The sequence below is a fragment of the Betta splendens genome, chromosome 24 (assembly GCF_900634795.4).
Source record: "Betta splendens chromosome 24, fBetSpl5.4, whole genome shotgun sequence".
Lineage (NCBI taxonomy): Eukaryota > Metazoa > Chordata > Actinopteri > Anabantiformes > Osphronemidae > Betta > Betta splendens.
In genome coordinates this window covers 1,546,280-1,573,795 of record NC_040901.2, presented here as the reverse complement: position 1 = coordinate 1,573,795, position 27,516 = coordinate 1,546,280, and the positions used below count along the sequence as shown (strand labels likewise).

General features: G+C 43.7%; 4 protein-coding genes across 29 annotated transcripts in view; 2 read left to right on the top strand and 2 right to left on the bottom strand.

Moving 5' to 3' along the window:
- The window catches only part of LOC114850884 (NACHT, LRR and PYD domains-containing protein 12-like), a 369,265-nt gene that overhangs the window by 184,840 nt on the left and 156,909 nt on the right, over window positions 1-27,516 (bottom strand).
- Window positions 1-27,516, top strand: part of LOC114846254 (protein NLRC3-like) — a 78,839-nt gene that overhangs the window by 9,905 nt on the left and 41,418 nt on the right. The gene's annotated exons all lie outside the window — the stretch shown is intronic.
- Window positions 1-27,516, bottom strand: part of LOC129603679 (uncharacterized) — a 258,884-nt gene that overhangs the window by 213,158 nt on the left and 18,210 nt on the right. The gene's annotated exons all lie outside the window — the stretch shown is intronic.
- Window positions 16,272-26,910, top strand: LOC114849852 (NACHT, LRR and PYD domains-containing protein 3-like). Of its 6 annotated transcripts, none has more exons than XM_055506265.1 (7): window positions 16,272-16,378; window positions 17,127-17,232; window positions 21,152-21,253; window positions 21,395-21,520; window positions 24,260-24,338; window positions 25,508-25,736; window positions 25,818-26,910. In XM_055506265.1, exons 3-7 carry the CDS (start codon window positions 21,165-21,167, stop codon window positions 26,771-26,773), a joined length of 1,479 nt encoding a protein of 492 aa, XP_055362240.1. In that variant the 5' UTR covers window positions 16,272-16,378; window positions 17,127-17,232; window positions 21,152-21,164; the 3' UTR covers window positions 26,774-26,910. The 6 variants fall into 6 exon arrangements, with proteins under 6 accessions (XP_055362240.1, XP_055362238.1, XP_055362239.1 ...); XM_055506263.1 differs by having other exon boundaries at window positions 21,149-21,253; XM_055506262.1 differs by having other exon boundaries at window positions 16,277-16,378; window positions 16,953-17,232.

Here is a 27,516-nt window from a genome sequence, read left to right as displayed (position 1 = left end):
CGGTGTTATTCCTTCAATTGCTTCTCTCTTTAAAGGGTATTGCTGTTTGCATGGTCTGTAGTCATGGGTCACATCCTTTGATCAAACCTACATCATATTTGTGTGTGGCCCACAGGGAAGCTGTAACTTCCTGTAAGGCTGGATACTGCGTCAGAGCGTCCTCCGACAAAAACACGTGGTGTGGAGTGTGTGTGGAATGTTGAGGTACCAAGTGCACTGTACGCTGCGCATTAAAGTTAGACTGAAAAAGTTTTTTGTAAGCATGCAAGGTAGGTGAATACATCACATTCGGGTCGGAAGTCGTTTGCCAGTCTCCTTCCCGTTGACATCTGTCCACGAAAGGACCCAAGTCCTGCCATCTGTCTCCGTCATGTTTTGACAGAAGGACATGTGGATCTGTAGAATAAGCATCAACAAATCTCTCTTGTTCGTTAGTGAGAGAAATCGCAAGCGCAGACCTATGTTCATCCCAAAAAAAGAGAGGTTGAGGTCAGTTTGTCCGCATGTGTGCGTAACCATGATTTTTCAAACTTCTCATCAGGACCAGTGGACACATGTGCTGTACAGGACAGGTCAGATGCGTCTCTAAAGGTCGTATTCTGTGAGGAAACAAGCTGTCGAGCAGCCTGTATGAGGGCCTCAGTTACAGCCTCTCCCTTCAGCAGCCACTGATAAGAGTAGAGCAGCGGCTCTGAGCTGAAATTAACACAAACAAAAGAAAAATTATTTACATTGTCCGTGGTTGTGACCTGCACTCCCTCCGGAGTGGAAATCAGTGAAATACCTAAACTACACATGAGATCTCTTCCTAATAGATTAACTGGGCATAAGTTTGAAAGCAAAAATGAATGTTTGAGTGTCTTGCCGTCTGATGTTGTGCAAGACAGAGGAACAGTAAGTTTTTCTTTTATTGTCTGGTACGTACAGTAATTATTATTACTTCTCTCTAATAGTCGTGTTCCCTTTTAATAGTCATTGATAGTCTGTTTTGTTTTTCTATAGTCTGGTTTTGTTTTGTTTCCTACAGTCTGGCCAGACAAACCTATATTGTGCACAAATCTTTTTTAGAAACATGAAGGATTTTATTACTGAATTTGTTGCAAATTGAAATAGTTTAAACCCATCAGACTGCAAAGTCATGCAGCAGTTGTCATTTAGCTGTTTGTCATCATTTTAAAATCACTCTGTGGGATTTTTCGAGCAAAAAGCGATTCTTCATTGCGAGCAGATAAGCATGAACATGAATTTGAGCGTGTATCAGCTGTAAGCGTGTTTCTTCATTGCGTGTGTGGAAATGTGTGTGTGTGTTTGCGGTACCGTCTTGTACGTCACGTGAAAAGGAACCGTCACCTTCCTCCTTCCCCAACCATCAGTCTGATGTGAGCGCCAGTGGGTGAAGTCTTTCGATGGGACAGTTGTTCCTCAATGACAGACCTTTCCTGGATCCTCAGATGCAGCTCTTTTGGGCCGATCACATCTGAAGCCTCTCCTGTTGTTTGAACCAGTGTCTGTGTCAGAGCACGTCTTCTCTGCTGTTGCTCTGTCCTTGTTTTCCTTTGCTGATTGTCATAAGCAGGTGTCTGTGTCAGACACACACGCTTGTATTAGCTGGTTCATCTGATGAGCCCAGAACGTGATGGCTGCAGACGTTGTGGGAGTCGGTGAGGCCTCCATGCTGTGGTCTTCTCCTTCGGTTCTTCTGCTGACGGTGGGAAAGGAGTCTAGATCCGGATTTACCCTCATCGCGCTCAGTTCTGCATTAGGACAGAGAGCAGAAACAATGGGAGCATTTGCTCTTGACATGATATGTGTGTGTGTGGTGTATGTGTGTATGGTGGCGGTGTGCAAGCTTCCACAGAGTTGTTATCTTTTCTGCCAGCTACGTCACCACTCTCATCCTTTCTCCCTCCTAACTCTTTTTGGCATTTCAATCTTTCCCTGCGTTCTGATTCTTTAACCGAAATCTCAAGGCATCTGTTGTTTAATTCAATTTCTTCTAAGGTTTTAACTTTGATCGTTCTACTTTTACGGAGCTGTTTCTCCTTCTCTTCTAATTTTTCTTTTAAAGCGCGTATGTCCTTCACACTGAGTGAACCACCTTCTTGAAACCCATAATGTTTTGTCCAGTCGTGAAGACATGATACGCACTCATCACCATATTTACATCTCTTTAATTTTGTAATGCTGCAGTCTGGTGGTGGAGACTTAGATCGCCCCGAACCCATCTTTCAGAGTCCCGGCGGTTTTCTGCCTTAGACTTTTTTGTGTTCCGGCCGGAACCTTTTTTCGAAGTTTCTCTTCCACGGACGTCTCCATAGAAAGGGAACCGCTCAGATCAGCGACAGGGTTCTCGGAAGTGGTCCCTCACCGTCAGGCCCCTCTAAGACCCTCGTATCTCAAAACCACTTCCCCCTGCAAACGCGCTCCGTATTTCAGAAGCCGTCTTTTATTTCTTGTCCACACCTTTTGGACTGCACTCAGATCTGCACACTGGTCTGTATCCTCAGTACAGACAAAACAAGCTCGGTCCCACGAGCCAACCCTTAGCAACCACCGTCTCGGCCACCAGGGCAGACTTTGACCTAATTAAGATGGGTTAATAATTATGGATGGATGGATGGATGGATATTATTTTTGGTTTTCAGCCAAATAGTCGTTTTAGAAATAATATTATCTCTAGTCCTAATTATATTTTTCTTTTGTCGTTGTTTGTTTTAGTCTAGTTGGGGATGTTTTAGAATTAATTGTTATTTGCCTTACTTTCCCTAAACCAAATGATCAGAGCCAAGTAAACCCGAATACCTGAAACCAATTTCAAACCCGTTTCCTTTTTTTTTTTTTTTTCTTCAACAAGTCGCAACAAAACGGAATCTCTCTCACCGGGCCGAGTAGAGGTTGGATATTGAGTTCGTTGGATCCCGTCAGAGGCGATCCAGACAGGTGAGCAGTCCTCCCACTCAGAACAGCTGTAGAGGTTTGGAGGCTGAGCGACCCTAGTCCTCAGGACTATCGTCCCTGGTCACACCGTCCAGACAACCTGCCGCGGGACCCTGTTCGTAGACGTCAATTTCTGTGGTGGAAATTTTCCATAAAAAAGCAGATGAGAGAGAGAGTTGTCCTTTTGTGTGATTTATTGAAATAATAAAGAAAGGAAAAAAAATAATGGGGAAAGCAAATAAAAAAAAGAACACCAGCTAGGGAGATCAGTGCACACACCACAAAGGTGTGATGCAAAGAGCCCACGATCCTCAAGTTGCTTCTGCCTTTTAACCTTTTTCCCTGGACCTGGTGGAATCTCCTTATCACACTGTGGGTGAAGATGTTCATATTACACAAGGAATAAACAAGGCTACAGCCTTGGGTCTGGTGAGGCATCAGACAGAAAGGAGCCAGAGCCCAGGGTTAAAAGGTAGACTCAGGCCATGAACAATCGGTCACCTTGAGAGGGAGATACTGGAGATTGTCTGTCTGAGAATGCTCAGTTCTGGGTCTAATCAACAAGTACAGAATGCATGGTCACTATGCAGAGTCAGAAATGAACACAAGAAGCATTAAAGTACAATTTTTCCATTACAGCTGCACATTGTAACATAATAAACAAAGGGCAGCGAGTATTACCTCAAAGAGACTGATTATGGGATCCACTAAACAAAGACATTTGAAGACGGCATTGGCTTTATTCGACTTTGGAACGATGGAGTCTAATAACTAAGGCTCCCAGTAAATCCCTGTAGCCACTTGGGTGTAAAAGGAGCAGAGGTCCTGGTATTAGGAGAAGTGTTTTGCATACTTTGTACCACGAGTACAGGTGTATTTGTGGTGCATTCACACCACTGATGATTCTGAGCATGTGGTGGTGTCAGAGTGTGGAACTGCCACTAGAAGGAGCCATTTATCTAAATATCAGATTAGCTGAACACTGCATGTAGTAAAATGAGTTGTCTCTAACTAAATCCGATCTAAATTATGTCTTTAAAAGCTTAAAGATTTGTTAGATTTTTTTCTGTCTGTTTAGTTTTGGATACCTTTTAATTTTTTATTATCATGTGTGTATGAATTTGTGCTGCTCATGCTCAAAGACTTTTAAATAACAACAGGACAGAGTTACTGAGGAAAGAAGTTTTTATTAATAATAGGTGTGGTAGCAATAACTGTAACAATAGTTATGATAATCATATATAATAAACCATATTTGTTGAAGCAGATTGAGAGCATACAGAAACAATAACCAGGTAAAAATCTAATAATACCTAGAACAAAACAAAAACAACAAACAAAAAAACAATTTGATTAAGTGAAGCTGCAATTAGACATCAGGATCTCTTTGTTTGTGTAATGTTCCACTACTGATCAGGAAGAAGAAGGGAGGAAACATAAAGAATAAAGCAACACTGGACCCACAACCTGACGAATGAGACAAAAAAAAGCCCACAAACACAAACAGAATGGAAGAATTCAGTTTTTCTTTAGTTTTTACTCAATAATCAGCATTCAGATGTTTTTGCTTCGGGGATCTGCATAGGACAGGGAGGCTGCTGAGGTTTGGGGAATGACATGGGTTTTAAAGGTAACAGTATACTTAATTGCAAGCGTCAGAGCATCCGAATGGAGCAAGTTTTGGGAAGCTCAGATGAGCTGAAAACAACTGGAAGCAGGAAAGACTGGCTCTTCCATCATCACAACAATGCTCCACATCCAGCTGTTGCAGCCTGTAGCTTCCCACATGTTCACGCCTCGTTTGAAGGCAGAACGTCTCGCCCACTCATTCCTGTTTCCAAACAGGCTGATAGTGCAGCTTATACACATATATATGTATATATCAGTTATAAATATTTAAATGTTTTTCAACATTTATGCTTGATGCATAGTCTTTACGTTTGTGCTCACTTAGACAGATCTCACAGGAAATAAAATACATCATCATGACCAACAAGTAAATTAATTTGCGTTGACTTTAAAACCAATTTGGAAGAAAGAACTGCATTTGTAGCCTTACTTCACACTGTTTACCAGAACTTTACTTAAAGAAATACAATAATTGCAATGATCTATATTACCATTTAAGGAAATGTACCGCTGTGGCGTGAGCTTTAAGCTGATAATGCATAATCGGTCACATGGGAAGCGTTCATATGCAGCCTTTAGGTCGAGCCCACACAAAAACTGTCTCTGCAGCAAGTATACTGTGGCCTTTATGGTGGAGGTAGGTGTGGTTTTGGCTGAACTGTAGCTGTAGTCAGGCTCTATAGGCTATAGACTGGGAGTGGAGGATGGAGGGTCTGGTTGCCAGGAAGTGTCAGATAATAATAGCTGCTTTTGGACTTTTATCTGAGGTATACACAATACAAAGAGGAAAACACACATACTGACTGTTTTGGTAGGAAGCGTAGGGAACATTGAGTCTGTGTACTGTAATGCAGGTAAAGGTTCGATGCCCTAGTTTTTCTGTGGGTGTTTTTGTTTAATTTAAGGCAGGGGTTTCTTGGAGAGGATGTGGATGGGAGGTGGGAGGCCTCGGGGGTCACAGTAAGGACAGCATGCTGGCTTAAACAGAAGGGTACAGTAATCAGCTATAGAGAATACCAGCTAGAATGAATGCTGCTTCACACCGTTTAATCTCTCCAGTATCCGTTAGTTCATCCCACCGCAGGGAGTTCTTCTGCCGAGCGATGGGGTGGAGAGAAATTTAAAAAAAAAAGTCTGTCCGCGGGATGCACCCGCAGTGGTTCAGTCCCAGTCTATGATGCTTTAAGACGTTCCTCCAGGGGTTCGTCCACGACACTGAAAACAAAGCCGCCGGCCGCACACGCTCAGCTGAGAGAGAAATAAATGCATTTGCATACCTGGGATGTACGACTGAAAGGCCTCACACTGAGCCACAGTCGTCAAAAGAATAACACGAGAGTCCAAGTTTGTTTGCAAAGATAAACTGGACAAGAAAGAATAAAGACGATGATGAGGAGTAAACATCTGGTCATGACCCACTTTCTCAAACAAAGGGCTCCAACATACAGTCAACTAGGATCATTTCAATATATCACACACAACAAATGAAGGGATTTCATTGGTTAAAAAGACAGCTGTCTGTATTCCTACACACATCTGAGCTGAGCCAACGGAAGCATCAACACAGTAAACGTTGGCACCTCTTTCATTGACTGCCATCTGAACACTGGCTTTCATTAGAAGACAGTATTAACAAGCTTTACACTGGATCTCTTTAATATATTGATTGTTCAAAAATCCGGTTTTCTGTCAAAAACTAATTTCTAAGTGACTACAAAGTTTTGAAGGTTCGTATCCTCTCGCATGACTCTTGCATATATGTACGATCTGAAATGATAAACACTCACCGGCCACTTTATTAGGTACGTCTGCACAGTCTAAGTCCATTCAACATGACAACCCTGCTATTAATGGGACTGTTTTACACGTCCATCGTCTCATTCTTACTGGAGTGTTTCATGTGCCACCACATAATAAAAACCTCATTCAAACTCCTCAATAGCAGGTGAACCTAATAAAATGCCAGTGAGTGGAACACATTGTAACATTATACATTGAACACAGACAATAACAATGTCACATTTCGTTTTTCACATTAAACAATGATCATGGGACAGGATTTATAATATTCTGAATCCACACACACGTCACAAGAGGTAAAGAAGGTAGATCAGACTCTCCGTGGTTTTGACCTGCAGTAGGAAGCTCTACAGTGGAGACCCAGCGTCTGTTCTCAGAGACAAATGGAAGTTTCTGTTATTCCTGCCATTTGAAATATATTTACTTTCCCCGTGGTTTTCTGCGCCACGTCTCCTTGCGTTTATACATTTTTCAAACCCCTGGCTGACAAAGGTTGGGACTGATCCCGTAGCATTTACATTGAAGTCTCTCCCTCCAGATCCCTACGGCTGCAGAGAACTGGTGTTATTTTTAAATGCGTCCGTCGTCCGCCTCCATTTCTTTTTCTCATTTCCTTCCTCTCTTTTCTTCTCGTCTGGCCAAGGCATTACAGTCTGTTTGGGTCATCAGAAGAAGAAGAAGTCCAGCATATTGTCAGAAACATTTTGCTATATCATCTACATGTTTATAATTTACAGATTACTGTATGTATATAAAAACATCTACCTAAAAAGTTTAAGAGTTTTCGAAGTTACATTCAGTAGCTGAACTAAAGAAAAACAAAACCATAGAAATGTCAACAGAACTTCACACAAGTAGAAAACTGAACATACATTGACAGTGCATTGGATCCTGCATGACAATTAAAAACTAAGGGCAAGAATTGCAGACCACAAATAGATATATCTATATTTATATATAAATGTTTTTTACTGGTAATACAATAAATACAACATTAGTAAATGGCTAAAACTGACTCTCCATCCATACCTGACAGCATGTTATTAGTACAATGTTTGAATACAGAAGGATGCCACCAAAGTCCATACGAATAGAAAGGTTTAATTCCATCCCTCTTAGTTCTATTTGCACAGACAAATGTAAGAATATGTATTTCATTCATATGCTTCTTTTTTTTTCTGGAATCCACAAAATGCTGACTACTTGACAAAACTAACCAGAAAAGTAGAAACTACACTACCGCAGTCAGTTAGTGGAAGACAGGCTCGAAACGCTTCGAATAAAGACTGCTCCGTTTTCCCATAACAATCACATAGTGACATGTCTGTTGGACCTGTTCCCCCTGGTCGGCCCACTCCCCATGGCTCCTGCCCCATCCAGCAGGGGGCGATGGGGGAGGGAGGTGGACAATCAAAGGACGAAGCAGAAGAAGGCATCATTTACCTCCTTCTTCTACATTGCAATAACAATTTTCCTTTTTTGTTAAACATACATACTATATTACACACATATAATATGTATATACATACATTAGAGTTAGCTTTTTTGGATATCATAAACTTAAAAAAGTATACAAAAATAAAATGTTTTTATGATGATCTGTCTAATTGCTCTCCTTCAGTCAGCAAGGCCTGGTTTTTAGGGGTTAGAGCCAGAAGGGACTTGTCCCCGTGGACTAGAAGCTCCGGCCTCGGAGCTCCATACAGTAAGTGTCCTCCTCGCCTCCTGTCACACCGCGAAAGGCTCCTTTTGCAAATCTGCTCTTTTTGTGTCAGTTGCTCTTTTTTCTGTCCTTCTGTGTCCATGCTCTCTTTTTTTAGCTGATGTCCCGCTAGTGATTCGTTTATTTACTAAAAAAAGAGAGAACAAGCGAGTCAGTGTAAAGAGGACAACGTTCTCAGACGGGAAGTGCGACTTTGACTTGAAAAAAGAATTTACAGTAAATACATGGTTTGTTTTATTTCTTTACACTGAGGAAAGTAAACATATGCCTCAAAAACACTGACATTAATACAGGGATGTTATTCTGTAAACAAATAGTTTCATTGCTGTTACACAAATGAAAAAAATCATAATATCACATGGTGAAAAAAGTGCCTTTAACAGCAGCTCGGATTAGGACAAATATTGTTAGCGACCGGTCTCAACATGATGGGACCGAACAGCAGCAAATCAACATCAGACTCATCTTATCTTAGTCTTAATTTTATTTGATCTTAAATGCTAAAATTATCTTGATCTAAACTATGTTATCTTTCATTTGTATTTAAACTGGAGAAGGCCATGCTAAAATTTTATGCAAAAAAGTCAAGAAAATATTATTGCTAGTTAGCTTTTCATGATTTGGTAGTTGTATAGTTACAGTACTAATATGTTTAGGTAAAGGGCAGGTAATGGTTTTATATTATATATATTTGACTATAATTCTATACTACACTATTTAAAAATGTTTCATCTTGTACTATAATTCCTGTGATCAAACAGATGTTACATCCTTTTAGCTTTTTACTCGTCCTAATGTACAAGAGCGGCGAAAGATGAAAGTTATGTAAAAACATTGCTACAGACAGAGGAAACCCCTATTGTTTAATAAGACAAGTCTCACAAACTGTGACCACAGACACATAGAAAGACATTAAATCCAATGTAAACAAGTTTAAGCCTATAGTATATAGTATAGTATAAATATATATAGTATAGTATATATATTTATATTTTATAAAATATATCCAACCCGTACTACTCATACGTAGCTGTACAAAAACCCACACATACCTGTTATGTTTTGATATATATTTTCATCTCGTTTAGTAAAAGAATCTAATGTTAGCGTCACTGTACAACAACAGATAATATCTTATATAACGTCTCTTCATGATTCACAAATACAGGCAATTGGCTCTCGTAGCCTTAAGACATACATACATTTCAAGGATGATGGATAAAAGAAGCACAAAAAGCAGGTTTTTATTGACATGAATGGTTTTAAGAGCAGATATCCAAGCACCATACGTGTACATTCATCTGGGTTAGTATGGTTGCTACAGCGAGGACCAACGCTTTTCTCCCTTCCTCGTGATTTCACTGAAAACAGGAAGGCAGCAAGAGCAAAGACAACACAGGAGCAGTCACTGAAATATCTTCTAATGAGATTAGTGCTCATTGAGTGGACTCTCTTATCTCTAATCCGCCTTGGATGCTGCTTCTCCTCACACTTCCCCTCTCCCTGCGCTATTGACTCCCATCTTTACGACCTCATCACACTCAGCTGCTTTACTGCTCAGATCTTTCTTGGCCTGTGTTGCCTTTTAGCTCTGTGCCTGTGTTTGTGTGTTTTTTTGTGTTATCTCTACATTTTTATTGTCCATGACAGAGATCGTCGTGACAACTCACAAGGCAGAAGCAACTTGAGGATTGTGTAATCTTTGCATTAAACCTCCGCTGTATGTCCTGATCTTCCCAGATGGATTTGAATTTTCTTTTCCCATTATCTTTCATCTTCCTCTGTTATTGTTGTTATTGCTCACATTTCTTGATCTTTCTGTGAATCATTTCATTTCATTTTATTTGAAGTGTATGTGAGGGAGAAGCTTTTTTCACTGTTTTTCTTGCAAACACACTGATCATTGATCAAACCTCCATCCAGCCAGTAGCTAAAGTTGATTCCAGATTGTGTGCTGTAATATAATAAGAATTTCTCTATTCTCAAGCATTAACTGACAAGCACCACACGCTATGTAACCTTTACTTCCAAATGTCTTGCTACAGTATGTTAGTATGTTGGCTATGATACTTTCCAACCTTTAGAAACTGTTTTAGTCATTCAAAATCAAAATTCTAGTTGGTTTTACTTTTCAGTTTCATAACCTTTCCACCTCTCTGGAAACGCAGGGAGGACACGGCCCCTCGTGGAGTCCCTTCAGGACTCTTGTGTGGTCCAGGAACCAGCAGTGCCCAGGATTCAATCATCTGTCTGCACGCCTTGCGACTTACGCTCATCGTCTTACCCAGTACACCACTGAGGAACCCTTCACACCTGGAGATGCTTCTGGCGTGCTTTTAAGCCTACACTTTGAGAGCAGCGTCTAAAAGCTTCTAGAATCATGCAAAATTTGAACTTTCAACTTCACAATAACAACCTCTTAACCTCTGAACCACTGCTCTGTTCAGGTTGTGACATGTTCAGTGTTGAATTTACAGTTTATTTGGACAAAAAGGACTTGAAAGTTTCTTATCTTTCTGAGTAATATAATTAAGGTTGTATTTACAGTTTACTTGACGACAAGGCCTTAAAAAGGTTTAGCATTATTTTGGGATTTAGGCTTTAAAATAGGACACTTAAGGTAAAAGAAAGAAAGTAAAGAGTTCAAATCTTTAATGGCTTAGAGGTTATGAGCTCAATTAAACACGGTTAGGTTTGACCATTTTTATCAGTCTGGGAGTACGGACCATTGTTGTTTAAAGCCACTGGGGCTTCATTTTCTGCTAAGACTCTCTCCACCACCTCTCCACCACGACCTGTAACACAGACAGTTAGTTTATTTGTAGTCAGTCTGTCAGGTTCTGGTTCTGTTCTCAGTTTTTTTTTAAAGTACTTCGTTCATTGGCCATATCATCATGTTTTGGGTTCCAGTTTCCATTTCCTGTCTTATTTTGGTAGTCTCCTGGTTTCTGTTTCTGTTCTAGCTTCACTTCCGGTTTACGTCATGTCACAGCTGTTCCTGCTTCACCTGCTCATTGTCCACACCTGCACTTCATCAGTATCAATTCACCTTGCATTTAAGCACCACTTCTCACCCCAGTACCTCGCCAGATCGTCGTATGTGTGTTATCATCATATCCCAGTTCGTTGATCCTGTCCTGCCGTGTATCGTGTACCCTGTTTTTGTCCGCTGATTCCGAGCCTGCCTAATCCCTGCCTGTCTTGTCTGCCCTGGTCTTCTGCTCTGCATGTTACCGACCTTGTCCGCCTGCCTGATCACGACTCCCCGCCTGACGACTTGGTATTGTAAACCTGCCTCTTGTGTATGAACGTTGCCTGTCCCTGACGCTGTCTCTGCCTGACTTCGTTTAAACCCGCATAACCTCTTGTGTATGACTCTGCCTGATCTGACCCCGTAGCTGGAATAAACCATCCTTTTACCACCGTCAAGCTGTGTGCGCTGTGTATTTGGGTCCTCATCCGTGCGTTCGTGACACAGTCCTACCAAACATGTCTAAATTACCCCGTGTTCATCCTATAATAAACCTTGTCTCTATTCTTTTTGATCTGATGTGACAGTAACATTTCATTCACACTTGAATGAAATCTAAAAGAATCAAAGCCATACCAAATATTCATATACACAGCAAATATTCATATATTAAATACAAAACAGTCCTACACAGTGGGCATATTTCTGCATGTGACGTATCTTGGCTGACATATTTCCTCTGAAGAGACTACATAAATGACAGGGAATTCATTTCATTATTCAATTACTCATTATAATTAAATCTGTTTATTTACCTTAACAACACAAATTTGTTCAGAACTGTTTTAGAGAAGTTAATTTATCGCACCACTGACTAGTATTAAAGCTTTATCAGTCCCTAACGCTCCTCTAGTCACTCATCCATAATATCATCATTACATGGGTTCTGTGATATCCGACAGTGAGCTGCACGGTGTAACATAATAAACAAAGGGCAGTGAGTATTACCTGTTATGGGAAAAATTGTGTCTACCTTACTTCTATGCAGGTATTATACGATTTATGACTTATGTTCTGCAATTAATATCTTGTGTTTTGTCTTACTGTATGCATTTGACATTTCACCTAGATTGTTCAATGGTTGTCTCTGCCGGATAGACTCTCAACTCTAGCTCCCAAACCCAAGGTCGGGGAGTTGTGTCTCTGTCTGTTGAGACTTGGTGCTCCTTTCTCACAGATAGTTGGATGTCAGCAATGCAGGTGTGAGAATGTAAATATCTTCACACACACTGCGACAGGGAGGAGATGGTGCATGTAATTTGATTGGGTTAGAAAGACATTCCACCCTAGTCGGACAGAGAAAGGGGTTAAAAGGCAGAAGCAACTTGAGGATCGTAGGCTCTTTGCATCACACCTTCGTGGTGTGTGCACTGATCTCCCCAGCTGGTTTTTGGTTTGTTGATGTGCATGATCAACATTCATGCTTTTTGATTTGCTTTCCTCATTATTTGTTATTTTCTTTATTATTTTAATAAATCGCACAAAAGGACAACTCTCTCATCTGCCTTTATTTCAAAATTTCCACCACATACCTCAAATAGACTGTCTATGGGAAACATCAGCCATAATCATTTCTTTCTGTATCTGCTTAAAATAATCAAATTGAGCAGGAAAGACACCAACATAATTTTAGTAAAATACAACCATCACCAGCTCAGACATGAAGATGAGTGAAGTCTTGAACTTACTGAAATCCACCTCTTTCTTTAGTTTTATTGATTTCAAGCTGACAATAACTTGGTTTACACTGTTCTTGTAAACTTAACTCTTTTCTAGAGTTTCCATTGTCATTGTTTATTTGTAATAAATATATAATAAAGCCATGTAGAAAGGCTGACTAGTCCATATAACTCTTCCTGCATCCGATGGCATTGGCTTTATTAGACTTTATTAGACTTTGTGACGATGGAGTCTAATAACTAAGGCTCCCAGTGAATCCCTGTAGCCACTGGGGTGTAAAAGGATCAGAGGTCCTGGTATTAGGAGAAGTGCTTTGCATACTTTGTAACATGGGTACAGGTGTATTTGTGGTGCATTCACACCACTGATGATTCTCAGCATGTGGGATGTGGACCTGCCACTAGAAGGAGCCATTTATCTAAATATCAGAATAAGTTGAACACTGCATGTAGTCAAATGAGTTGTCTCTAACTAAATCTGCTCTAATTTATGTTTTAAAATGCTTAAAGATCTGTTAGATTTTTTTCTGTCCATTTTGTTTTGGATACCTTTCAATTTTTTATTATCATGTGTGTATGAATTTGTGCTGCTCATGCTCAAAGAATTTTAAATAACAACAGGACTGAGCTACTGAGGAAAGTGTTTATTAATAATACTGTAGCTGTGGTAGCAATAACTGTAACAATAGTTATGATAATCATATATAATAAACCATATTTGTTGAAGCAGATTGAGAGCATACAGAAACAATAACCAAGTAAAAATCTAAAAATACCTAAAACAAAACAAAAACAACAAACAAAAAATCTATTTGATTAAGTGAAGCTGCAATTAGACATCAGGATCTCTTTGTTTGTGTAATGTACAGTAATACAATGTTCCACTACTGATCAGGAAGAAGAAGGGAGGATACATAAAGAATAAAGCAACACTGGAGCCACAAACTGACAAATGAGCCAAAAAAAAACATGAATACAAACAGAATGGAAAGAAATTCATTTTTTACCTAAAAACCGATTTGGAAGAAGTAACTGCAATTGTAGCCTCATTTCACACTGTTTACCAGAACATCCTCTAAGTGTGTTAGATGTTCAGCATTGTGAGCCATGGAGTAAACAGTTCCAAACAACAGCCTTTTCATTATTTCTGAATACAAAAAACAATTATTAAAAGAAAAACAGATGATGGTGCTGCATGATAATAAAACGCTAACTTACAAATTGCATAAACAGGAGCAATCAAACAATAAATGTGGCAGTTTTTTTTATAATTACTTAAACAACTCAAGGGCTGCAGACAAAACCTCAGTGTACACAGGCTCCTCCATCCATTTCAGGCACTGCATGCAGCCTGCTGCTCACATGAAGCTATCTATGAAGCCTAAGTGAAAGTAAGAAAAGAAAAAGGTAAATACTGTACAAACCCGTGTGATGTAACTGGTGGAGTCTTTTAATGTTATAACACAATATGATTGATCTCACTGAGGTCAATATGCTTAAAATAGCGGCTCATAATGATTTTTGTAAATTTATATGCAACACACTACTCACCAACTCTATCTGCCCCAGTTACCGCTGATCACCTTGAAGGTGAAAAAGCTGAGTGACACACCTGATGAAGGTGATCAGCAGGGAGAGAAACCCTGCAGGACAGCGGCCCAGAACCAGGAATGCCCACCCCTGATCTACCTGCAGCATCGGGCCCTGTCTCACCTGGAGTCCTCTGGGAGCACAGAGAGAGTCGTGTTTTTTACTTCTCCAGTGCTTTTAACACCATCCAGACATCACTGCTGAGGAGGAAGCTGGAGGTGGCAGGTGTGGACCAACATCTGGCTGCTTGGACCATCAACTACCTCACAGACAGGCCACAGTTTGTTAGGCTGAAGGACTGTGTGTCTGATGTGGTTGTCTGCAGCACAGGGGATGGTGCTCTCCCCTTGTCTGTTCACACTGTACACATCGGACTTCCAGTACAACTCCCACCACTGTCACCTCCAGAAGTTCTCGGATGACACCACCATTGCTGGATGTGTATAGGATGATGAGCAGGGGTACAGGGGGGGCATCTCTGACTTTGTGGGCTGGTGTGAGAACAACCACCTGATACTAAACACCGGCAAAACAAAGGAGTTAGTGCTTGACTTCAGGAGGTCCCCTCCACCACACACAGGTGAACATCCAGAGCTCAGACATTGAGTCTGTGGACACATTTAAATACCTGTGTGTTGACCTCAACAATAAACTGGACTGGTCAAACAACACAGACGCTCTGTATAAGAACAGCCAGAGTGGCCTCCACCTGCTGAGGAGACTGAGGTCCTTTGATGTGTGCAGACAGCTGCTAAGGACTTTCTATGACACTGTGGTGGCCTCAGTAGTCCTGTATGGAGTTGTGTGCTGGGGGGGCAGTACAGGCGGAGACAGGAAGAGACTCAACAAGCTGGTTCAGAAAACAGGCTCTGTCCTGGGCTGCACACTGGAGTCCATGGAGGAGGTGGTGGACAGAAGGATGCTGGTAAACTAACATCCATCATGGAGAACCCTCCACCCCCTGCACCACTGTAGAGGCTCTGAGCAGCTCCTTCAGCACCACACTGTTACACCCACAGTGCAGGAAGGAGCGCTAGCGCAGGTCATTCCTCCCCACAGACATCAGACTGTACAACACAGCGCTACAGTGACACACTGTGTGGATCACATGGTGAGCTTTTCTTCTTACTGTTATAAAACAACCAAAACAAGTGCAATTGTTTTCACATTTTCATAAGTGAAAATTAAGCTTAAGAACCCCCTCACACACACACACACACACACACACACACACACACACACACACACACACACACTCCTCATGAACACGTGGCCAAAGAAAGCGAGACTCTTATTTTGAAACGGAGCAAGAAGCGAGAAAATTAAGTAATGGATTTATATTTTTCTTTCCAGGCGATATTGACTCATATTGAATCAAGCCGTTTTTTGGTTAAGTTGTCATGAAGCTAAAGTACAAAACACATCGGTTTTCTCGTTTCTCTTTATAAAAGCGACAAACGGCAATTAATCACAGCACCATGTTAAAAACAAACCAGCTGAAAATGTTTTCTGCTAAACCGGACACAGAACTGGATTCAAAGCAGTTTCTCATTTTCTCGTTTTGAGGAAAAACGGAAAGACGAGAAAACGACAACAGGTTGCTCACACTATGGGACCTCAGTCTCCTCAGCAGGTGGAGGCCACTCTGGCTGTTCTTATACAGAGCGTCTGTGTTGTTTGACCAGTCCAGTTTATTGTTGAGGTCAACACACAGGTATTTAAATGTGTTCACAGACTCAATGTCTGAGCTCTGGATGTTCACAGGTGTGTGTGGTGGCGGGGACCTCCTGAAGTCAAGCACTAACTCCTTTGTTTTGCGGTGGCTTCACAGCTTTTATTGTGGTGGGGGAATTAAAACGTAAACGAACCGGTTCAGTTAGTTGGTGAATTTGTTTGCGGAGTTCAGCCTTTCATCGCGACAAAAGCGAAAGTAACCAAACATAAGTTCAGAACCGAAGAAACTACAAACTACTAGAAGAAGAGACTCTGGTAAGAAACCACCACACGCCTGTCTGGGTGTTAGACGCTACGTTTCAGGGACGGATTCAACCTGTTGCTGGGAGTGAAACTACTTTTGCCACTGTTGCAGTTTTCATGTGGTGTCGGACATTAAAGCGTTAAAAATCAGATCAAAGACACATGAAGTTTCTAGCTCTAACTAGTTTATCAGGTTATGAGGTGTATACACACCTCGGTTCTTCTTATTTGCTTAGTTTTATAACACAGGTTATAAGTTAGTTGACTTTTTTGCCACCACTCTGTTTAAATTAATCTTTTCTTAATATTGTAAACTGTGGATATGGTGGAGGTTTTGTTCCTGTGTGGTGTAGTGTACTGTAGTAAAACCTTCATACTATTTGTAAGGAAGAAGAGAGAGGAGGGTGATTAGAGAAATAACCAGGCAGGTGGTGAACAGCAAGACAGATGGGAGTATATGGTCATGAAAATAAGTCAGAATAATTTGTATTTATTGTTCTTTTGCTTTGCATATTGTAGAATTCACTGTTCACTTGTCTGCCCCATCAACCTCTGTCTCACTTTTACCATCCTTACTGTTTGTCAGCCCATTTTAAAAAGGATCAGTTTGAGTTGTGGCGATCATCAAATTTATGTCCATGCATCACCTCAGCAACCTCTGTTCAAACCCTGTTCAGCAGCCAGCCAGTCATAGCAGATCACTGACCACCCATGCAGCCACAGCCGCTCATTACAGTATGTTTTTATCATTCGTTAACAGGAGAGAGCATCAGTAGAACACATTTACACCCTTCAAGGGAGAAGGCAGGTTCTTTTTGTAGTTCTGACCTCTTCTCCCTGTGACCAAAAGTACAAAGTCTGTGTGGGTGAGTATGCAGTCTATTGCACTGATGGCAAACCAGGACACAGCTCTCTTTGACATAATCTCTATTGGCCTTTATCTGTGTATCTATCTCTATATGTTTCAACTTGTGTTGTCATATAGCCAAGTTTAATTTTACACCAATACCTCTCATTATTATATGTAAATATTAGTTGTATATTGTTTGTTGGCAAATAGAAAAACTAAAGTTGTAAATTTATCATTCTTTTTTTGTAGAAAATATGTTTTTACATAATTATTAAATGTAAATCTTATCAAAATGTAATTAATGTGGTAATTTTGTCAATATGTTTAGTTGTAGATTTATTCTATCCTAATTATAATTTCTTACATACGTACAACTACTGTATGTTTGTAAATCCATAAATGGTAAGTGTGTGATAGCTGTGTCAGGCTTCGGCAGATGTCGGACCCACATGCACAGTGCGGACAAGGTGTGTGATTAACAAACAGCGTTTATTGCTCAAAACGTAGTCAGGCGATCCAGGTCATAAACGTGAAGGCTCAGTTTAAAGGCACGAAAGAGGCAGGCAGGATCAGGTCCGGGAAACATGCAGGGGTTCGGTACACAGGTTAACACGGCAGAGGTACAGACTAGGGCTAGGCAAATCTCGTGGTCAGACAGTCAGAAATATTACCAGTAGATCCAGGCGAAGGTACAGACAGGGTGTTGGCAGGAATCGGCGGTCAGATACGGACAGGATCGTGCAACAAGTTTAGTTATACGGAAACGCTGGAATGTGGTACTGAGACTCGACAATCTGGCAACTAGAGTGTGTAAGAGGTGGAGGCTATATACTGGTTTAGATTACTAATTACAGACAGGTGTGAATAATGAGGACCGGGAGTAAAGCGGAAACTAACACGAGGAACAGAAATCGGAAGTGTTACAAAATAAAACAGGAAATGAAAACTGAAACCACAACCTGGATGACAAACTAAGTCTTTTCAAAATAAAACTGGAAACAAGGCCAAAACCTGACAGTACCCCTCCCCCTAGGGCGTCTACCACGGCGCCCACGGAGCCCCCCCCCCCAACCAGGGCAGGCGGGTGGTCTCAGGAGGAGGGACCGAATCCCTCCCCGCCCTGGCACACAAGCAGGGTGGGCGGAGGGAGGACCGGAGGAGGGTCAACACAGAAACAAAGTCCATATACAAAAGGAGCAGAGAGTCCAACTGAGTACATCCCCAAGGCTCCATAGGACACAGAAACCCCCTCTTCTGGAGGGTGGTAGCAGGAGGTCGTCGGGAACCGCAGCAGGCGCGACCTCCTCCTGGAGGTCGCCGGGAACCGCAGCTGGAACTGCGGCCGGGAGCCGACTGGGACAGGAACGGGGGTGGCTTCCTCGCTGGGGCCGGCAGTGCTGCTCGCGGCCTCCTTACTGGAGCCGGCAGTGCTGCTTGCTGTCTCCTCACTGGAACCGGCAGTGCTGCTCGCTGTCTCCTCACTGGAGCTAACAGGGATTGGGACGGCGTCCTTTCCGGAGCCGGCAGGGCTGCGTGCAGCTGCCGAGCTCAACTGAGTAGACGTTGGGCCTGACTGGGCTGTAGCCTGAGCGCGGCTCGACTGGGCTGTAGCCTGAGCGCGACTCGACTGGGCTGTAGCCTGAGCGCGGCTCGACTGGGCTATAGCCTGAGCGCGGCTTGACTGGACTGGAACCTGAACGTGACAAGGCTGGACTGGATCCTGAACATGACAAGGCTGGACTGGATCCCGAGCGTGACAAGGCTGGACTGGATCCTTAACGTGACAAGGCTTGACTGGATCCTTAACGTGACAAGGCGGGACTGGAACCTGAACGTGACAAGGCGGGACTGGAACCTGAACGTGACAAGGCGGGACTGGAACCTGAGCGTTACTCAACTGGGCTGGACTCTGAGCGTGACATGACTGATCTGGGCTCTGAGTGTGACATGACTGACCTGACTGAGACGTAGGACCTGGTGTGGCTGCTGGCTGCAGGCCTGGGAGTTGCAGGGCCTCACGCAGGGCAGGTTCCCTCAGGATGAGAGCGGCTGCTTCCTCAAACAGTTGTTTCCTTTGTGCCATGGTCTGCTGCCGAATCAGCAGTGTCCATCAGGTGGGCGAAGAGGAACGCAACCGGGGGAGAGCAGTGGAGGTGGATCCGCTGGGAAACGGTGTCTGGGATGCCTGCTATTGCCGTGGAACAGTCAGTAGGGGAACCAAAGGAATCCTCTGTCGGGGAAGAGACCTGCTCGGTCACCACGACCGAGGTCTCTGGACCCTGGACCCCGTAACCGTGCCCTCGCCGACGTCGTCTGGAGCGTTGTCTGAGCCGCTGGGAGCGGCGCAGGCTGGGTTTCTGTAGCTGGGTCCGAGTGGCGAACAGAGACGGCGGCGTTTGGAGCTTGGGCCGGAGGCGCCAGAGCGGCAGCAGGAATGGAGACTGGAACCGCCGGAGCGGTGACAAGAACGTGAACCGCCGGAGCGGCGACAGGAACGGGACCCGCTGGAGCGGCGACAGGAACAGGAACGGGACCCGCTGGAGCGGCGACAGGAACAGGAACATGATCCGCTGGAGCGAGAGCAGCTGCGGCAGCACAGGCGGACAATGCGTGCAGAGTGCATGCCAAACCCCTCTTCATCAGGTGGGCGTAGAGGAACGCAACCGGGGGGAGAGCAGTGGAGGTGGATCCGCTAGGCAACGCTGTCTGGGATGCCTGCTATTGCCGTGGAACAGTCAGTAGGGGAACCGAGGGAATAGAACCAAAGAAATAGGACCAATAACAATTAATTCCTCATTCGACTCGAATTTCTGCCCGGCAAGTGATTTTTTTGAAGTTTGGAAACAAAAAGAAGTTGCACGGGGCCAAATCTGGAGAATACGGTGGATGGGGCAGCATTTCGTAGCCCAATTCGAACAATTTGGCCATGGCGAGGGCGGAGGTGTGAGCCGGCGCGTTGTCATAGTGGAAGAGTACATTTTTCTTCGCAAAATGGGGCCGTTTTTTTCTACAATTCGGCTTCGAATCGGCCCAATACTTCAGCATAGTATAGCCCTGGGACCGTTTTGCCCTTCTCCAAGTAGTCGATGTAGATCACACCGTGTGAGTCCCAGAAAACGGTGGCCATCATCTTTCTGGCCGATAGGGTAGTCTTCGCCTTCTTCGGAGCATGTTCTCTGGATGAAGTCCACTGTTTGGACTGTTCCTTGGTCTCTGGTGTGTACCAGTGGATCCATGTTTCGTCAACGGTCATGAAACGGCGTAAAAACTCCCTCGGATTGCGCTTAAACAGCGTCTAACACTTATCTGAAGTGGTCTAACGGTTGCGCTTGTTGTCCAGAGTGAGCAAACGCGGTACCCATCGCGCCGACAGCTTTCTCATGCCCAAAATTTCATGCAGGATATGACCCACGCGGTCTTTTGAGATGCCTGCTGTCTCAGCTATCTCACGCACCTTCAATCGGCGGTCTGCCAATAGGAGATCATGGATTTTTGTCACGTTAGCCTCTGTGGTAGCCATTTTTGGGGCCCCTGGGCGTGGCTCATCAAAAACCGATGTGCGACCACGTTGAAATTCGTTTAACCAATTTTTGACGGTCGCCATCAAAGGAGAAAAGTCACCGTACACATCCAAGTGCTCTTTGATTTCACCGCGCGATTTCCCTTCCAAAAACAAGAATCGGATCACCGATCGGTACTGCTCTATTTCTATTTTTCTAAAATCCACGGACATGACCACTTCTACACGCTGTCAAAATAAAAGTCCGATTCGGCTAAAATTTGTCTAAGAGAATGTACTACACCAAAGTAAATTTTCTTGTGATAGTGGCGCCATCGTGCGGTGGGCCTAAGTACTTATCAGACCATCCTTGTATTTCAGTTGATGACTTTCAGTGCAGATAATTGATTTGTTTTTCTTCTCCACCTGAAAGTAGAAAGGGTGAATTCATGAGTCAGCCTGAGGACAGAGAGGAGGGAGCCCTGCCCTCTAAAACCAGTCTGCGTGAAAACCATGAGAGCCAGAACAAAGCTCAGAGGTGAGATGACTGAGACCATCTGACTGATTCTGTCTCCAAGTCACAGATACTAATTAATATGTCATCATCACATATTTAGTATTATTGGTCATTTTTGAAGGACTGAATATGTGAGGGTCACCAAGGTTGTTTTTCTTTCAGGTTTCACCAGAGACAAGAATCTGCTGAACTTGGACGTGAACCTGAACCCAGCTGCATGTCCTGCCAGAGCGATAGGTCAAAGGACATTATTGTTCATTTTAAAGACCAACATGAATTAGAGTCAAAGTGAGTTGTTCATTTGAATCAAGTTAAACAATACAATGCAAAGTTTATATGATGATAAATACTTCTTCTTCTTTACATTTCTCGATCTTTCTGATGTGAGTTAGAGGTGTTAATGTGAACGAGAAGCTTTTATTCACTGTTCTTCCAGCAAACGCTCTGATCAAATCTCTATTCAGCCAGTAGCTAAAGCTCTGATCCTATAGAGCGTCTCAGGAGCTGCTCCTCTTTTAATAAAGTGCTGACTTGCAGGCAGATGTCAACACAAATGTTCTCTAATCAAATCTGTTTACTGATGTTTCCAAATTAATTTTTTGCCCAAATGTCTTAAGGCATCTTCACTGCACGCAAGTTACTCCTGGAGACTTAATTTGTGATGTGGTTGTCAGTGAGTGTAGACGACTGTTTGTCCCCAGTGTCAGCACCAGAGCTGACGTCCAACAATGAATGAATGTAGGAAGTAGTTAAATGTTCCTAGTGTGAGCAGCAGCTCTGCTTCAGACTCACACAGTTCAACATATTCACATTGAGAGCTGCCTAGTAAAACCAGTCTGATCTCAGCAGACTCCTTATTTCTACACTTGTTTAGAGATGGAGGCAGAGATATGTTGATCAGAGCTGCTGAGTCTGAGCCAACTGACTGTGACAGTAAAGCTTCACTTCTACAGGGAGTCTCTGACTCACTGCTCACATCAAACATCACTCCCTGGGTCTCGGCTGTCCCTTCCTGGCTGGGGGTTGTGGGGGGTGGTGGGATGGGTAGCCAGTCGGGAACCTGGCTCTGCGGACCCTGGTGCTCTGCTTCCCAACTACATTTCTCCGCATTCATCCACTTAGGTCTGCAAGGGGCGTCCTGCTGATGGAGGGACCGGGGCTACTGGGAAGTGGTTCCGTCCCTTCCAAGTGGGATGCTCTGCAGTTTTAATTGCATTAGTCATACACACTTGTCCAGGAATCTGGGGGCTCCTTCCGGGGGGCCAGTAGACAGAGCCTTCCCATTGATGGCTCTGTCTGCTGGACCCCTCGGAGAATTGGCTATCTCCCAAAGTTCCTCATACTTAGCCACATACACATACATTTAGGGCCGGGGGTGGACTCCTTCACTGGGGCCTGGGGCCGAGGCCAGTTGGGGCTCGGGAGGAGCTGCGGTCCCTGCCTGGGGCCACATGGACGGCAGGCCGGAGACCTACCCTCCCCACGAATGTGATCAAGCGAATGGTGTGGGTGCGAGAATGTATCTGAGAGTACGTTGGTTCACGTATGATTGACTAGTTTGTTGTGAGAGAGTCTATGGTGTGTGTGTGTGTTGATGTGATGATGTGTGTTGCACATGTGGATGGGTGTATGCGTCTGTGTTTGTGTGAGTTGGTATGCGTGTGGTGCGGTTGAAGTGTGGGGGGTCCGGTTTTCCGCCCGGGGTACGATGATCGTCTGCCTGGGTGGTCTCTTTTCTGCTGACCCCATCAATTGCTGGCCTTGTGCTGCAGGCCACTGTGGCGCCAGGGGATGAGGTCGGGCCGATGGGGTAGGCCCCGCTCCGCTCGTGTGGGGGTGGTGGACTGGGGGCGGGCCCCACTCTGGGCGCGGGGGCATCTTCTGGCGGGCTCCCTACGGACCGTGGGTCCTCGGGCTCTACTCTTTCAGGCCGACCCTCCCGCCGGGGGGAGTGTTTGCCCCTGGTTCTCATGGGGCGGACAGCGTTGACCCCCGGTGGCCCACTCTGGCCTCGGGTGCTGTCTCTGTGGCTGCTGCAGCTCTGCCTGGGGGGCTCTGTGTGGGCGGCTTGGGTTGCAACACCTGCCCTCCTGGAACTGAAGGTGTGTGGGCTCCCTGGCTGCTAGGATTCCTTCCTCTGCTTGCTGGATGGGCGTAGTGACCGAGCCCCTCACATCACCCTGGCTTCCACAAGTGGCATTGTTCATGCACCAACGTCTGCCTCACCCTTTGGGTGAATAATGTTAAGCTACAGCCTTACTAACCTTGTAGTGGGACACTTTCCAAATCCAACTGTAAGTATTATTGATACTTATCACTACCAATATGAATAATGTGTGAATATGGAAATTGTGGTGTTGTATGCCTTGACTTTTATTAAGTAGTATGGGATATGTATAATAATGCACATATGTATGTATATTATATGTATATGTTTGTATGAGTATGTGCACATACCTTAGCACTATTATTGGCATTAGTATTAATCTCCAAGGTAAACCACAGTACAAAAGTTGTTTATTTATGAATGTGTTAGCCTATGGTACATCCCTGCTTTTTTTTTTTTTTGCTCCGATTGTTTACTTAACAGATTTGCTTGGTTTCAGCAGCTGGTTGCACCCCTTACCCCACCCCCCCCGCATACACACCCTAAAGCAGAAACCTAACCTGTCCACCAACACAGCAACATCACACACATTTTGGATTAGCTAAATAAACCATTAAATAAACCATAAATCAGGAAGAGTGTATATATATTCTATATATACTCTTCTTGTTAAAGCAAAGCTGTCCATCACAATATGGCATTCAGCGTAATATATGCTGCTTGCTAAACTGCTGGACAGAACAAAAAAAAAAAAAACATCACTTCATGGACGTTTACTTCTTGGGTTTGTTTCCAGTTAAACCCATCCTTGTGTGTGTCCTGAGCACACCCATGTGTGGCAGCCCACCAAAGGGGATGGATCAGAGAACACAATCTCTTATGTCTTGTCCTGTGACTCATTCTTCATGGTTCCTCCACAGAGTGGACCAGCAGAGCTCAGAGGTTCCCAGTGCTCAGTCTGTCCAGCAGCACCAAATACACCTGGACTCCATATTTATGGTCTGTACATGTACAACTACTACTGTTCATCTGTTTTGTCGAATAATTTACTGAGTCAGATAGCCACCCTGGATGGCATAACATTAGCTTCAGATTCTACTGTGAGGAACCTTGGTGTCATCTTTGACCAGGATCTCTCTTTTACATCATACATTAAACAAATCTCCAGAACCTCCTACTTTCATCTTAGAAATATGGCTAAAATCAGAAGCATCCTCTCTCAGAGCGATGCAGAGAAACTGATCCATGCATTTGTTACCTCTAGGCTGGACTACTATAACTGCTTACTCATAGGATGTCCTAACAGCTCCTTAAAAAGCCTACAGCTTATTCAAAATGCTGCAGCCAGAGTTCTGACAGGACTTAGAGAGATCACATTTCTCCTACATTAGCTTTTCTGTACTGGCTGCCTGTAAAATATAGGATGGAATTTAAAATTCTCCTACTCACATACACATACTACTTCTTATCCTAAATACCTCATAGTTCCTTATGCTAACCATCTCTTAGTTAAGCTGCAATAGACTGCTGGGGTACTTAATTTATACACTGAGGTCCTCTGTTTCCTTCTACCTCTTCTGTGCAATAACCTCCCATCATTGTTTTATGTTCAACTAACCTTGTCTCTTTCTCTCCAGTAGTTGTGCTTCTCTCCCGCTCTCTCTCTCTCTCCTCTACTTTGTCCTCACCTACAGGTATCATTGGACTCAAAGTTTGGTGTCTGTGATGGGCAGCTGTGGATCCAACCATCCTGCCTGTATCCAGTCCCTGGTCCAACCATCCTGCCTGTGCTCTGTTGTTGCTTGTTGTTGTTGCTGTGCCTTACTCTCTCTCTATCCCCTCACCCCAACCGGTCGAGGCAGATGGCCGCCCACATCCAGCCTGGTTCTGCTGGAAGTTTCTTCCTCGTTAGAGAGGGAGTTTTTCCTCTCCACTGTTGCTGTCAAAATAAATGCTTGTTGTATGTGGGATTTGTTGGGTTTAGTTGTGTGAGGTCTTAAACCTTACTTTGTAAAGTGCCTTGAGATAACTTTGTTGTGATTTAGCGCTATATAAATAAAATTGAATTGAATCTCTATGCAGTGAATTGTCAGTGTGTCCAACATGGATCTGATGTTTGGCTAATCTAATGTTATTGGATCAGGTCATTAATTTAGTTTCTGTTTCAGCTGCTGGAGGAAAACATAGTCACGTTTGTGAAGAAGCAGCTGAAGAAGATCCAGGAGGTTCTGAGTCCAGATTACCCAGAATGCTTGGAGGCTCAGAGGGAGGATAAGGAGAGATTGGATGGTGAGGATGAAGAGCAGAGGAGGAGCAGCAGAGATGCATTTCTGAAGATCACAGTAAACTTCCTGAGGAGGATGAAGCAGGAGGAGCTGGCTGACTGTCTTCAGAGCAGTAAGAGCATTATGTTTTTTTATATGTGGACTAAATTCTCATTCTTCTATCTTTATAATAATCATTTTCTTGTTCATTCAGGATCTTCTGCTGCAGTTTGTCAGGATCAACTTAAATCTCGCCTGAAGCAGAAGTTCCAGTGTGTGTTTGAAGGCATCGCTAAAGCAGGAAAGCCAACCCTTCTGAACCAGATCTACACAGAGCTCTACATCACAGAGGGAGGGACTGGAGAGGTCAACGATGAACATGAGGTCAGACAGATTGAAACAGCCTCCAGGAAACCAGACAGAGCAGAAACAAGCATCAAACCAGAAGACGTCTTTAAAGGCTCAGCTGGAAGAGATGGAGCCATCAGAACAGTGATGACAAAGGGAGTGGCTGGCATTGGGAAAACAGTCCTAACACAGAAGTTCACTCTGGTCTGGGCTGAAGACAAAGCCAACCAGGACATACACTTCACATTTCCATTCACCTTCAGAGAGCTGAATGTGCTGAAGGAGCAAAAGTTCAGCTTGGTGCAACTTGTTCATCACTTCTTCAGTGAAACCAAAGCAGCAGGAATCTGCAGGTTTAAACACTTTAAGGTCGTTTTCATCTTGGACGGTCTGGATGAGTGTCGACTTCCTCTGGACTTCAACAAGACTAAAACCCTGACTGATGTCACAGAGTCCACCTCAGTGGATGTGCTGCTGACAAACCTGATCAGGGGGAACCTGCTTCCCTCTGCTCACCTCTGGATCACCACACAACCTGCAGCAGCCAATCAGATCCCTCCTGGGTGTGTTGACATGGTGACAGAGGTCAGAGGGTTCACTGACCCACAGAAGGACGAGTACTTCAGGAAGAGATTCAGAGACGAGCAGCAGGCCACAACAATCATGTCCCACATCAAGATGTCACGAAGCCTGCTGGATCACTGCTACGGCTCTGGAGGATCTGCTGGAAACCAGAGAGGGAGGAGAGCTGCCCAAGACCCTGACGGAGATGTACATCCACTTCCTGGTGGTTCAGACCAAAGTGAAGAACATCAAGTATGATAGAGGAGCTGAGACAGATCCACTCTGGAGTCCAGAGAGCAGGAAGATGATTGCGTCTCTGGGAAAAGTGGCTTTTGAGCAGCTGCAGAAAGGAAATCTGATCTTCTATGAGTCAGACCTGACAGAGTGTGGCATCGATGTCAAAGCAGCATCAGTTTATTCAGGGGTGTTCACACAGGTGTTTAAAGAGGAAAAAGGGCTGTATCAGGACAAGGTGTTCTGCTTTGTCCATCTGAGTGTTCAGGAGTTTCTGGCTGCTCTTCATGTCCATCTGACCTTCATCAACTCTGGAGTCAACCTGATGTCACAATTATCAAGCATTGAACGAATTAAACAAATGATGAGACGTAAACCTTCACTTCTCTACCAGGTTGCTGTAGACAAAGCTTTAGAGAGTTCAAATGGACACATGGACCTGGTCCTCCGTTTCCTCCTGGGATTTTCTCTTGAGAAAAATCAGACATTCTTACAAGGTTTGATGACACGGATGAGAAGTAATTTACAAACCTATCAGGAAACAGTTCAGTACATCAAGACGAAAATCACAGAGTTTCCTTCTGCAGAGAAAAGCATAAACCTCTTCCACTGTCTGAATGAGCTGAATGATTGTTCTCTAGTAGAGGAGATCCAATACTATCTGAAATCAGGAAGTCTCTCCACAGATAAAATGTCTCCTTCCCAGTGGTCAGCTCTGGTTTTCATCTTATTGTCTTCAGCAAATGATCTGGAAGTATTTGACCTGA